The 10,532-nt window shown below is 38.5% G+C and overlaps 1 protein-coding gene across 2 annotated transcripts; it reads left to right on the plus strand.

The window, feature by feature from the left end:
- Positions 1–1,749: 1,749 nt before the first annotated feature.
- Positions 1,750–7,327, plus strand: LOC104612113 (GDSL esterase/lipase At5g45920-like). 2 transcript variants are annotated; one of them, XM_010279429.2, is made up of 6 exons: positions 1,750–1,899; positions 2,074–2,316; positions 2,467–2,706; positions 5,218–5,285; positions 5,412–5,576; positions 6,915–7,327. In XM_010279429.2, exons 2-6 carry the CDS (start codon positions 2,218–2,220, stop codon positions 7,072–7,074), a joined length of 732 nt encoding a protein of 243 aa, XP_010277731.1. In that variant the 5' UTR covers positions 1,750–1,899; positions 2,074–2,217; the 3' UTR covers positions 7,075–7,327. The 2 variants fall into 2 exon arrangements, with proteins under 2 accessions (XP_010277731.1, XP_010277729.1); XM_010279427.3 differs by lacking the exon at positions 1,750–1,899 and having other exon boundaries at positions 1,928–2,316.
- The last annotated feature ends 3,205 nt before the right edge of the window (positions 7,328–10,532 follow it).

The following is a 10,532-nucleotide window of genomic DNA, read 5'->3' on the forward strand; positions in this document are numbered from 1 at the left end:
AGATTCATCCATTTTCTTCTTACTTAAATTCTCTTTCTTCATTTCCATTGATTCTTTTTTTTTCCACTGGTTCATGACACCTTTTGTGAAGTCAAGAGCTCTTTCTCCCTTCTACAATTTTCTACAATAGTGCATACCCTTTTCCCACTAGACAAGAGACCACAAGACTGAGATATTTATTCTTGACTCTGATCTACCCTCTTTTCTTGATGTTGATTAGCAAGGGAGTTAGTGTTGGTGGAAAGATCAAGATACCCTTAAAAGTGGTTCATCACACAAATTCCTCCGGAATCACTACTAATAAAAGAAGACTCTGCTCTGTGAATGCAAAGCCCTAAGACCCTCAATTATGTTATGTATGAATGACCCACCTACACAAGCACTCAGAATTCATCAGAAATCTTTGAACCCAGTGGACCACCACCATGTAGATGTAATGGTCAATTGGGTATATAAACGGGAGGAGCCCAGCTGTGCCTATGCAAAGCTACAAACCCAACATGGCTACCTTCTAGACTCAATCAGACTTACATAACCGAGTCACCCTCACTGACCCATCATGAGAGAGAGAGATCACATCCACAGACCACACTACCACAGTCGGTATAAAAGTATAAACGTATGGTAACAAACAGAGATCGGTATCAATCAGTGCAGGATCTGTTCGAACAGCCTTGCATTGGGATTTGGGAACATCTCCGTGTTTTATTTCACATGGGAGATATTCTCAATGCAAGGCTATAAAGGATGTTGGAACGCGCCTTGCAGTCTTGGCACTGACTGTATCCGGATCCAAACAAACTTCTCATTGCTTTCTTTTCCTCTTACTCCAACACGACACGCGATCTTACACGTGTGACTGACCAGAAAGTTACTGCCAAATAGCCACAGCCCACAAGCACCTCGAGACCATTGTCGCTCGCTGGCCAGTGGCCGCTGCTTCCAATGAAGCAGCGCTCCATCAGTCTTTCTCGCCCATCAGTCCGTCACCTCCATTTAAGGTTCTTTTGCGTCCAATACTAATAATAATGATAGAGCATTTAATATTCGAGCGTGGCCTCATTTAAACCCCCTACCGACCCACCAATGGCTTATCAGGGTCTGCTCTCACTTAAGCCATCCTCTTAAAAGACGGAAATGCCCTTGTGATTTCGCTTTGACCGGATTGCCCCCCGAGTGCATTTACGAACTGATGAAAACAGCTGCTGTGTGAAACTGAGGATTCAGAGCACAATCATAACGACGGTTCATGGATTGTGGGCTAGAAATTAGATCTCCTCTCCCATGTGTATTTAAGGAGGACCCAAATCCAAGAAGGGCGGCGGCTCGATTCGCCGGCCCAGATTGATTAATGGGAGAATCCACGGAAGACAGTTAACTAACATTGCATGTAGCCACCATGTGAGGTCTGGGGCGCAATAAGACAAATAACTGTCTCTCTCTGGTTAAAGTCCGGATCAGAACGGATTCCAGATTCGGGTTTTCATGACCCATTTGAATGTTCGGGTAGAGAAGTCCAGCCCATAACAACTGCTGACCTGAATTCCTTATCCAACGGTTCCATGATTCTATCGGAAATCAGAAGATTTGCATCATTTCATGTATCCACCCGGCCCGTTCTTTGGGTGACATAAACACATAAACTGGACTCATTTAATATTCGGGTAGTGGCAGTGGCAGTGGCACCTCCGTAATTGCAGTGCATACCAAGGGATTGTCTGGAGTTTTAGCCTACCGAGGAGCTATGCCCAGTGTTGGAACAACCTTCATACATACGTTGGCGAAATGAGGCAACCGAAATAGGAAAAATATCATTCCACTTTCAGGAGTGAAATCTGGAGAGAGAGAGAGAGAGAAGTGTTGGAGAGTCGGAGACATTAAAGTTGTAAAAACCCATAAGTAAGTAACGCAACTTCCCCTTCTATCTGCAATAAAATCTCGACTTTAATTACCAGCTTTTTATGCAATTATTAGGGTAGGCATTTATGGTGGAGCAGCTTTAGTGAGAGAGAGAGGGAGAGAGAGAGGAGAGCATTGGAGTTCTATATTTACAGAGTGGAGGTCTGGCTGCAGGTTTCAGAGCAGCAAGCCATGTGAAAGAATCAGTGCAGGAGAGAAGAGAATTGAAGAAAGTTAGGATAATATAAGCAGGGCCCGCTTCAAGTTTGAGGAAGAAGAACAAGGATTTCATATCAGTCGTTGAAAGATTCCTGAAAGATGAGACCGAAGATCGTTCTCTTTGGAGACTCCATCACCGAAGAATCCTTCGGTGATGGAGGTTGGGGAGCTTCTCTTGCCCACCATTTTGCTCGCACGGTAATCTTCTTAAGACCGAATACAGGTGTTATCAGTTATCATTTTGTTTTGCTTGTTTCTCAACGAATCAATCGATCATATAGATGCGTTTCGACTTTCGAGATTTATTACACTTGGGTAAATTTTGTTTTTCTTCTGTGGGTCGATCAGGTTGACGTCGTGCTGCGAGGATACAGTGGGTATAACACCCGATGGGCTCTCCACGTTGCGGAGAGGGTGTTCCCGGCGGCGACGGAGGCGGAAGGTGGCGGAGGTAGAGAAGCACCGTTAGCGGTGGCCGTGTTCTTCGGTGCTAACGACGCTTCTCTTTCAGATAGAAGCAGTGCTTTCCAACACGTGCCGCTCGAAGAATACAAGCAGAATCTCCATTCCATCGTCTCCTTTATCAAGGTCTTCTCTCTCTCTCTGTCTCTCTTTGTCTCATTCACATGTTATGTCTGTAGTTGTCTCTAGTGCTCGTCTCTCTACTCTATTCGTCTCTGTTCTCTATTATCCATACGTCTCTGATTTCATTTCTGAATTTCTGATTAATCTTTCTCTAGGAGCCAGCTTTTCTTCTGTTTGGCTGGCTACAAGAAAGAAAGCTGAAGATAGAAAAATTAGAGAAGAAATGTGTCAGCGCCAGCTCCATCCCACCTTTCTTCTTTTCCTTTTATTTCTCTCACGTAGAAAGAAATACCATTACTGGTAAGCTAGGAGGAGGAGGCTAACGATAAAAATGGAGACTGAGAATCAGAGACTGTAAATGGGAAGTTCCAGCCTAACGTAACGGTCCCATTATTTCATGTGAGGTCTAGTTGGCCGTATGAGGGACGATATGGAGATGTGAGGCAATGGGGGGAGTGCTGTTGGTACGGATCGAGAAGGAATACAAAAGCCAGGCAGCTCAATCAATTAAGAGGAAGAGAAGACGGGGTGTCAACCAAAGTGTGTACGTTTGAGGCCCCAGTTGTCTGTTTATTGGTGCACACACCCTTTATTTTATAATGTATCTTGACCATTAGCCATTAGATGGGGGACCCTTCCCCTTTCACCCTTTTATAAAATTCATGCTGATGTGCTCAGTATTGCCTGTCCAATTATGTGAGAGTTCAATTCAGATCCTTTTTTCTAGAGAGAAATCCCACTACTTGTGCCTGTAACAAAAGAAAATCCCACTAGCTGGTTATCATCAGTTTTATTTATGGCCTATGCTGACAGGTCTGTTTGCAAGGGTATTTTGGGTAGTGCCTTTACATAAGTGGGGTAGGAGGTAGGTCTTTTAGTAATTTTATTTATCTTTTTTTTTTTTTTTTGGAGAGTCATTTGGCTTGATCAGTATTTTGTGGGGTTTGGGGAGAAGAATAAGAAACTAGAAAGAAAGAAAAAAAATGCCAAAATTATGGAGTCATACAAAGTTGATAACAAACTAAAATTTCAACCAAATAGACCACTAGGCCTCTAGCTAGGTTATGGAAAAGAAAATCCTTACTGGTTTTAGAATTCTATCCTATAATAGCATGATAAATATTATATTATTAAATAAAAGGAAAAAAAAAATGGCTGGATGAGTTGAGTTGGGGTTAGATAGATATATAATATATAGCTACGTTTACCAGAAGGAAAGAGAAAAGAGAGTGATCAGAGGGGAGTTCCATGTGAAGAGGTGACATTATCAACTCACATTGTCAATGATGTAGTGACCCCTCTCCATTGGCTATTTGGCTTAGCCATGCTTTCAATCTTGATTAGCTTTGGTGACTTGGGGGGGAGGAGTCCACTCCATTTTTCGGCCTTTTATCACACCAAAGGTGAAAGGCCAGGCCCCCCTCCCGTCTCTAAGCTCTAAGGTTCAAAGCCTTTAAAGCCTCAAAAGCCTCAGACACATAGAGATGGAACTGCTTTGGACCCCCATCACACATCAGCAACAAGCCCACTAAAAGGAGAGGTCTGGTCTTCTGGATATCATATAATCCAGGCGTGGCCCGAGAGGCCAAGCCTATATGGAGGTACATGTTCTATGATTCTGATTTCTGAAGTCTATGTCAGCTCCAGAGAGAGAGAGAGCTGACCCCTCTCCATGTGGCTAAAACAGATGCCATTTAATGAAGGGATTCAATTCGTACAAAGGCCCATTTCTGCCACACTTTTTTACCCTCCATGTGGCTCCCATTGCATTCTCTCCTCCATCTTTGATTGAGTGGACTGTAATACCAAATAGAATTACTCGAGTCATGTTTCACCCTTTCTATTTACATATATTATAATAATATAACTTAAAAACATCATGGGTCGTTTCGGGACGTGGACTGGACCTCTTGTTGGAACTGATAACCAGATCCATACCTGTATTAAATAAGTACAACCACTCATGTTCATAGTGCTTTGTTCTTGTCTTTTATCCTTTCAGGGCTATATAACTAAGGTGCTTCCTTGATCATGTTAATAAAATCGGACCCGGATGGAATTAGAAACTGAAGGATGTTGGTTTCGAATTTTAATGGCCAATCATGGGACCCAGGAAAACCATTTGATCTTGGCTGTTAGTGAGTTTAATAAGTTTAAGTTATGTTAGGTGGGATGCATGGGATCACGCTACAGTAAAGGGTCGGTGGGAATTAATCCAGGTGAAGACTACTCAAGAGTCAAGACGACAACGATTACGGCAGGGCCCGGCCCATCCAGGCCCGGCCGATGTCACCAATTACTAAGGACGGATGTCACTTGTCGGCTAACAAATTGAGGGCTGAGGCCCACTTTTATTGGCCCAACAGCCAACAGAGAGGGCCCCGGTGTCCCACCATCGTATATTTTCGTCCCTGCAAAATCTTCGTCGTTCCTATTATCAGGTATCAATATGATGTGTAATTATGTAGTGGTGATTGCGTCTCTGATTTGTTTGCTTTGTTTGTCTTGGTACAGAAGCGATGGCCTACCACTTTCGTACTCCTCATCACTCCTCCTCCCATCGATGAAGACGGACGCCTCAAGTATGAAGTACCCTTTTCTACTATTATTGCCTTGCTTTTAACAATTTCCTCCATTTACTACAACTCTCCTCTCTTTCCAAACTGAGCCTTATGTGTCTAATAAGGCTTTGTGTCTAATAAACACAGGCATCCTTATGGCGACAACCCCTCAGGTCTGCCGGAAAGGACCAATGAGGCTGCCGGCGCTTACGCGAAGGCCTGCGTTGAGGTTGCTGGTGAATGTGGGCTACCTGTTATTGATCTTTGGTCCAGGATGCAGCAGCTCCCTGGCTGGGAGAAAGCTTGCCTCAGGTAATCTACTCTTGCCCTTTTCATTCATCCTTTGTAGGAGTAGCACATGTAGTTGCATTCTTTGATTCATGTTTTCCTACATAAATTTGATTTGAATGACCCCCCACCATCCACCAACGATGGGGCCCCAAACCCTGATCTTTAATGGGCAGAATCGGTAGCTGGCAACTCAGGCATTATGTCATGGCCCAAGTCCAGACTCCAGAATTGGCTAATCCAAATCGCTCAATTTAGAGCGGACCCATTTAACATTTACGTTCCCGAGGCTTACCCCAAAAGTTGTATTGAGTATTGACCATGGTCCATGGCAGACCCAGTGAGGCCCATGAGTGAAGTCTATTGTACTTGGAAATGAAACCTAATCAACACTTCGCTTAGACCATTTTCATTAATCGAACCTAACTGAATTCAAATAGGTTTGATTGGATTTTAAATTGGTCAATTGGGTTAATTAAAATAGGGATTCATCCAATCCGATCCTAGTGATCCAAATAGGGATCCAATCAATTTATTAATGTATATGCTTCTGTATTCGAGTATTAACAAATTAAATATGGAGGGAGGTATGTCCAATTGGATGGGTTTGCAGCTCTGAATACATGAGTGGCTTGTATTATCTAATATTTAGTGGTTCCTAGTGATTAATAAAGGATTGGAGGTTTGGATCTATTCTCACCAACTAGTCTCTGCGCATGAGAGGTCAAAATTCAGTATGTGAGCTGACTCCATAACTTGCGGGTTGGCCTACTGGTCTGTTTGTCCATGTACTTGGCTGGGTGTCCAAATGCAGTGTACTGGTTTCTGGTTAAATGGCTATTCCAGCTAGAAAAAATGTGACTGGTTTTTCCACCTAACCAGATTCCATTAGTCACAGCCTTGGCTGGATGATGCTGCTGAAGGGTGTAGGGACAATTATCAGAAGCACCATTTTGATTGTTTCTTTCTTTCTTTTTTTTTTTAATGGGGAGGCTTGCTGCAATGCCTCTTGAAATATAGTACTAATGAGTTGAGTTCAAATTTTGGTTTAATTTTGTTATGGGTTTTACTTCATTTTGTTCGTTTGCAGTGTAAAGGAGAAGTAAAATAGAACCTGCAGCAAAATAAAGGAAAGCTCAAAGCAAAAATGAACCAAAATTTGCATTTGTACTAGTTCAAATGAAATTACATTACAAAGAAACTGAGCATAGGGCATCTTACCAAATGAAATTACATTAGACTGAAATGGCAGAGATGGTTTATTAAGCATCAGAATTAGCTCCATATAATATGGTTACAATTTATGTATTAAGCATATATAATGGAGATGGTTTATTATGTCACTTATGACTGAAATGGCAGAGATGGATTGCACCTGACTCCAGTTGGGAACAAAATTGTGTTTGAGGAAGTTGTGGAAAGTCTTAGACAGGGTGGCTTGAATCTTGAATCCCTGCCGGTTGATCTCCCACTCTTGGTAGATATTGATCCTCATGTTCCGCTCAAATCCTTCCAGCATTGATGATCAAATTATGGTACCAAAGCGTGGTGCTGGTCTTATTTTTTGTGCTTTTAAAGTTATTCTAGAAACAATATGTCCAGTAGGTGTAAAGTACTTTTAGTGTAAGGCCTCTTGTGCGTTAGCTTTCTTTTCCATGGAGAGGCTTATGGTTAGGTCATTCGCTCTTATGCAGATCACCGTCTTCAGTAACTTTTGCTGCTGTTTTGTGTAATCTTTTCCTTTGTTCAATGCTGATATATTATATACCTTATTAGAATTTATCTTCTAGAATTTAAGGTCCGTCTGGTTCATGGTTTGAATCGGAATTAAAAACCTTTGGAATTGGAATCAGAATGGAATTTCATAAGCTATGCCCGATTGCAATGAGAATTGCCATTCTGCAATATCAAAATGGGCCATTTCGATTTGAATACAAGACCCTTATTCCCACAAGCCAAATAAACCCTTGGAGAATTAGTTGGTAGATAACAGAGCAACTTCTCAAGGGCTTGCTACATGGGAGTTCAAATGATTTGTGTGCAAATAGCGATTTATTTTTGTTTCAGTTTTTGCCCTATTTTGCTTGTTTACACTGCAAATGGAGTGAAATAAAACCCAAAATAAAAATGGACAAGAATTTGCATTTTCATGCATTTGTATTAATAATGTAAATGGAATTGCACTTCAAACAAAGTTATCGATTATGGTAAAACAACATCAAAGGCTATTGGTGATTATCTCCACGTAGTGTTTTGTTAAATTGGGCTTGTGTCTATGGTTGTAATTGGATTTTTGATCCTGGTGCTCTTGTTTTTCAATGAAATCATTTTTTCCAAAAGAAAAAAAATGGCAGCCATGCCAAACACCCTCTTACTGATCAGTGATCAGATCTAAATGACACATCAAAAAGAGCTTTCACTATATGTGCACTATGGATCTAGACAAATTTGCTGGATGTGTCATGTAATAAGGTTCCAAGTGATCCAAGAATCTTTCATGTGGCAGCTTTGGCAGCAGTCCCAAAGAGCCTCAAATGCTCACCAAAAGCCCTCTGTTAAAAGTACAAACCAAATAGCTCCACTATTGGCCAAAGAGAGCCCTTTTTTTTTTCTCCCTAATACCATACACAATGGTTTGTCTTGCTCCAGAAAAGTACAACATTAGAATGTACTTGTTGCAGATTTTAATATAATACGAATTAATAGGTTTAGGCAGGATTTGAGGGTGAAGGTGTTAGATCCAATACTTAGGAATTAAAAAGCCTAGGTGGGATTAAAAGCTGTTTAAAATTTAAATAGGAATTAATAAAGAAGTTGGTAGGTATAGGCAGGATTCGAGGGTGTTTCAAAAGAAGTTGGTAGGTAGGTAAAACATCAGTTCTTTGGGATTGATCCCATGCCTGAATTTTTAAAAATGATGCTAAGCGACCATCTCAACTAGGTCTAACCGATAGATCAAGCCAATTATGTTGGTTCTGATTCTATGGTTTTATCCTGATTAATAATTGGATTGGGACCAGTTACTGCTGTTTCAAATTCATTTACATCCGAACCAATAATATAGGCAATAATATCTAGAGCCTAGAGGCCTGTCATTTTTATCAAGATTGTATTATCAAAAACAAAGTTTTAAATTTTATTATAGATATCTCAAGCATAATTGGGCCGGAACCGATTGTCCCGATGGGACAGTTCTGGATTTACCATATTGAACTTATTAATAATTGGTTCAGGGTTGTTACATTCTATCCCGAACCAGACCGGACCCATTGACAGCACCAACCTCAATTGTTGGGTCATCGGCTTATGCTTTTACTTTAGTTTCTTTCTTGGTCATGTTGGTGATTGGTGAATATGGTTTCTCTTGATGAATTGGCTATAATATAGCAAGGTGTATTGAAATTTGGTACAAAAGGGTATTTTTATTACTTGGAGAGGTGTTTTCTTGTCATCACAAAATATTTTTCGTGTTTTAATCGAGATTCTTTGATGGAGATATTTAGACTAGGTTTGGAAGGAGTACGAATACAAATATTTACAGTACAAATACATACTAAATACAAGGTTTTGCACTTTACATATTTGTATTCGTACTCTTTCCAAACTGAGCATTAGGGCCCATTTGGGAGGTTTCATTGCTTATTGATTTGTGTTGATTGAGCCATTTTGGAAATGTTACCAAAAATATTTTCATTGGAATGTCAGTTTCTTCTTGTAGTATTTGAGAGAGCTTAATAAGTATAAGCAAGATTTGAGTTATTAAAATTTAGATTTAAATTAATAAATCTATACTACTTTAAAAACACGAATAGCCTCAATAATATTTCTACAAGTTTCTGAGGACAAAATTTAACCCTCCATATTTAAATTTATTGATAAAAAATTAGGAAAAATAGGGTAATCGATTATTGCTATTAAATGAGTTGAAAAGAGATAATTTTAAGATATTTAATGCATTCAACTCTCTCTCATTAAATCCAACATTTAAGGTATTAACTTGTATTCATCTTCATTGAATATATTTAAGGCATTTTTGTTTCTTCTCATCATTAAATTCTATTAACCAATCTATACATAATAAATTAATAATTCCAATAGAATAAAAACTTACACTTTTAAAATCTACTTGGAAAAAATAGTGTTTTCATCTAGGTAGTGGTAACAAATTAAACCATTTTGGTTCAAATGGGCCAATCCATGTTGCTACAATTAAATAATAAAATTCAAAAATAGATAAAATGCAAAAAAATATAGAAGTTGAAAAAATCGAGAACATTTTTAACATCATATATTTGACATGTTAAACAATGATAAGTATGATAAATAAGAAAATGTTTTTATTAATGATAGAAATAGAATGTAAAATTTAAAACCAATTGAAAATAAAATATTTTCCCATTCTCTCTCACTAAATCTCATATCTAAGGTATATTCTCTCATTAAATCCTATATTTAAGATATATTTTTTTCATCATTAAAATTTATTAATTAAATCCACAACATTATTTTTAATAGTATAAAAAATATTTTGAAAAGTAATTCAAAAACAAAACCATTTTCTTCCCTCCCAGTGGTGGGCAAGCAATTCAACCATTTGGGGTAAAATTTGTTAATAAATAATGTCATAATTAAATAATAAAAATTAGAATAAATAAAATATATAACTCAAAAAAATAAAAAGAATTATTCATATCTCTAATATTGTATTTTCATTATACTAAACAAAAATAAGTATAAAATATAAGAAGTATTTTTATTAATGGTGGAAATGGAATGCCAAATTTAAAATGAACCTAGAAATGAAATGATGTCATAGTCAAATAATAAAATTTTAAAAAATAGAAAATGTAAAAAATCATAAAATAAAAAATAGAGAAAACTTTGGGCACATATCTAATGTTATATATTTATAAAAAATAAAATATTGGGTACATGTCTAATGTTATACATTCATTATATTGAAAAAAATAAGTATTATAC

The sequence above is a fragment of the Nelumbo nucifera genome, chromosome 1 (genome assembly GCF_055504915.1).
Source record: "Nelumbo nucifera cultivar China Antique chromosome 1, China Antique-T2T, whole genome shotgun sequence".
NCBI classification, from domain to species: domain Eukaryota; kingdom Viridiplantae; phylum Streptophyta; class Magnoliopsida; order Proteales; family Nelumbonaceae; genus Nelumbo; species Nelumbo nucifera.

Coding starts and splice junctions, on each gene's coding strand:
- LOC104612113 (XM_010279429.2), top strand. CDS start 2,218: ATGAGACCGAAGATCGTTCTCTTTGGAGACTCCATCACCGAAGAATCC. Junction 2,317..2,466: donor CCCACCATTTTGCTCGCACG/GTAATCTTCTTA, acceptor TGGGTCGATCAG/GTTGACGTCGTGCTGCGAGG. Junction 5,286..5,411: donor GATGAAGACGGACGCCTCAA/GTATGAAGTACC, acceptor TAATAAACACAG/GCATCCTTATGGCGACAACC.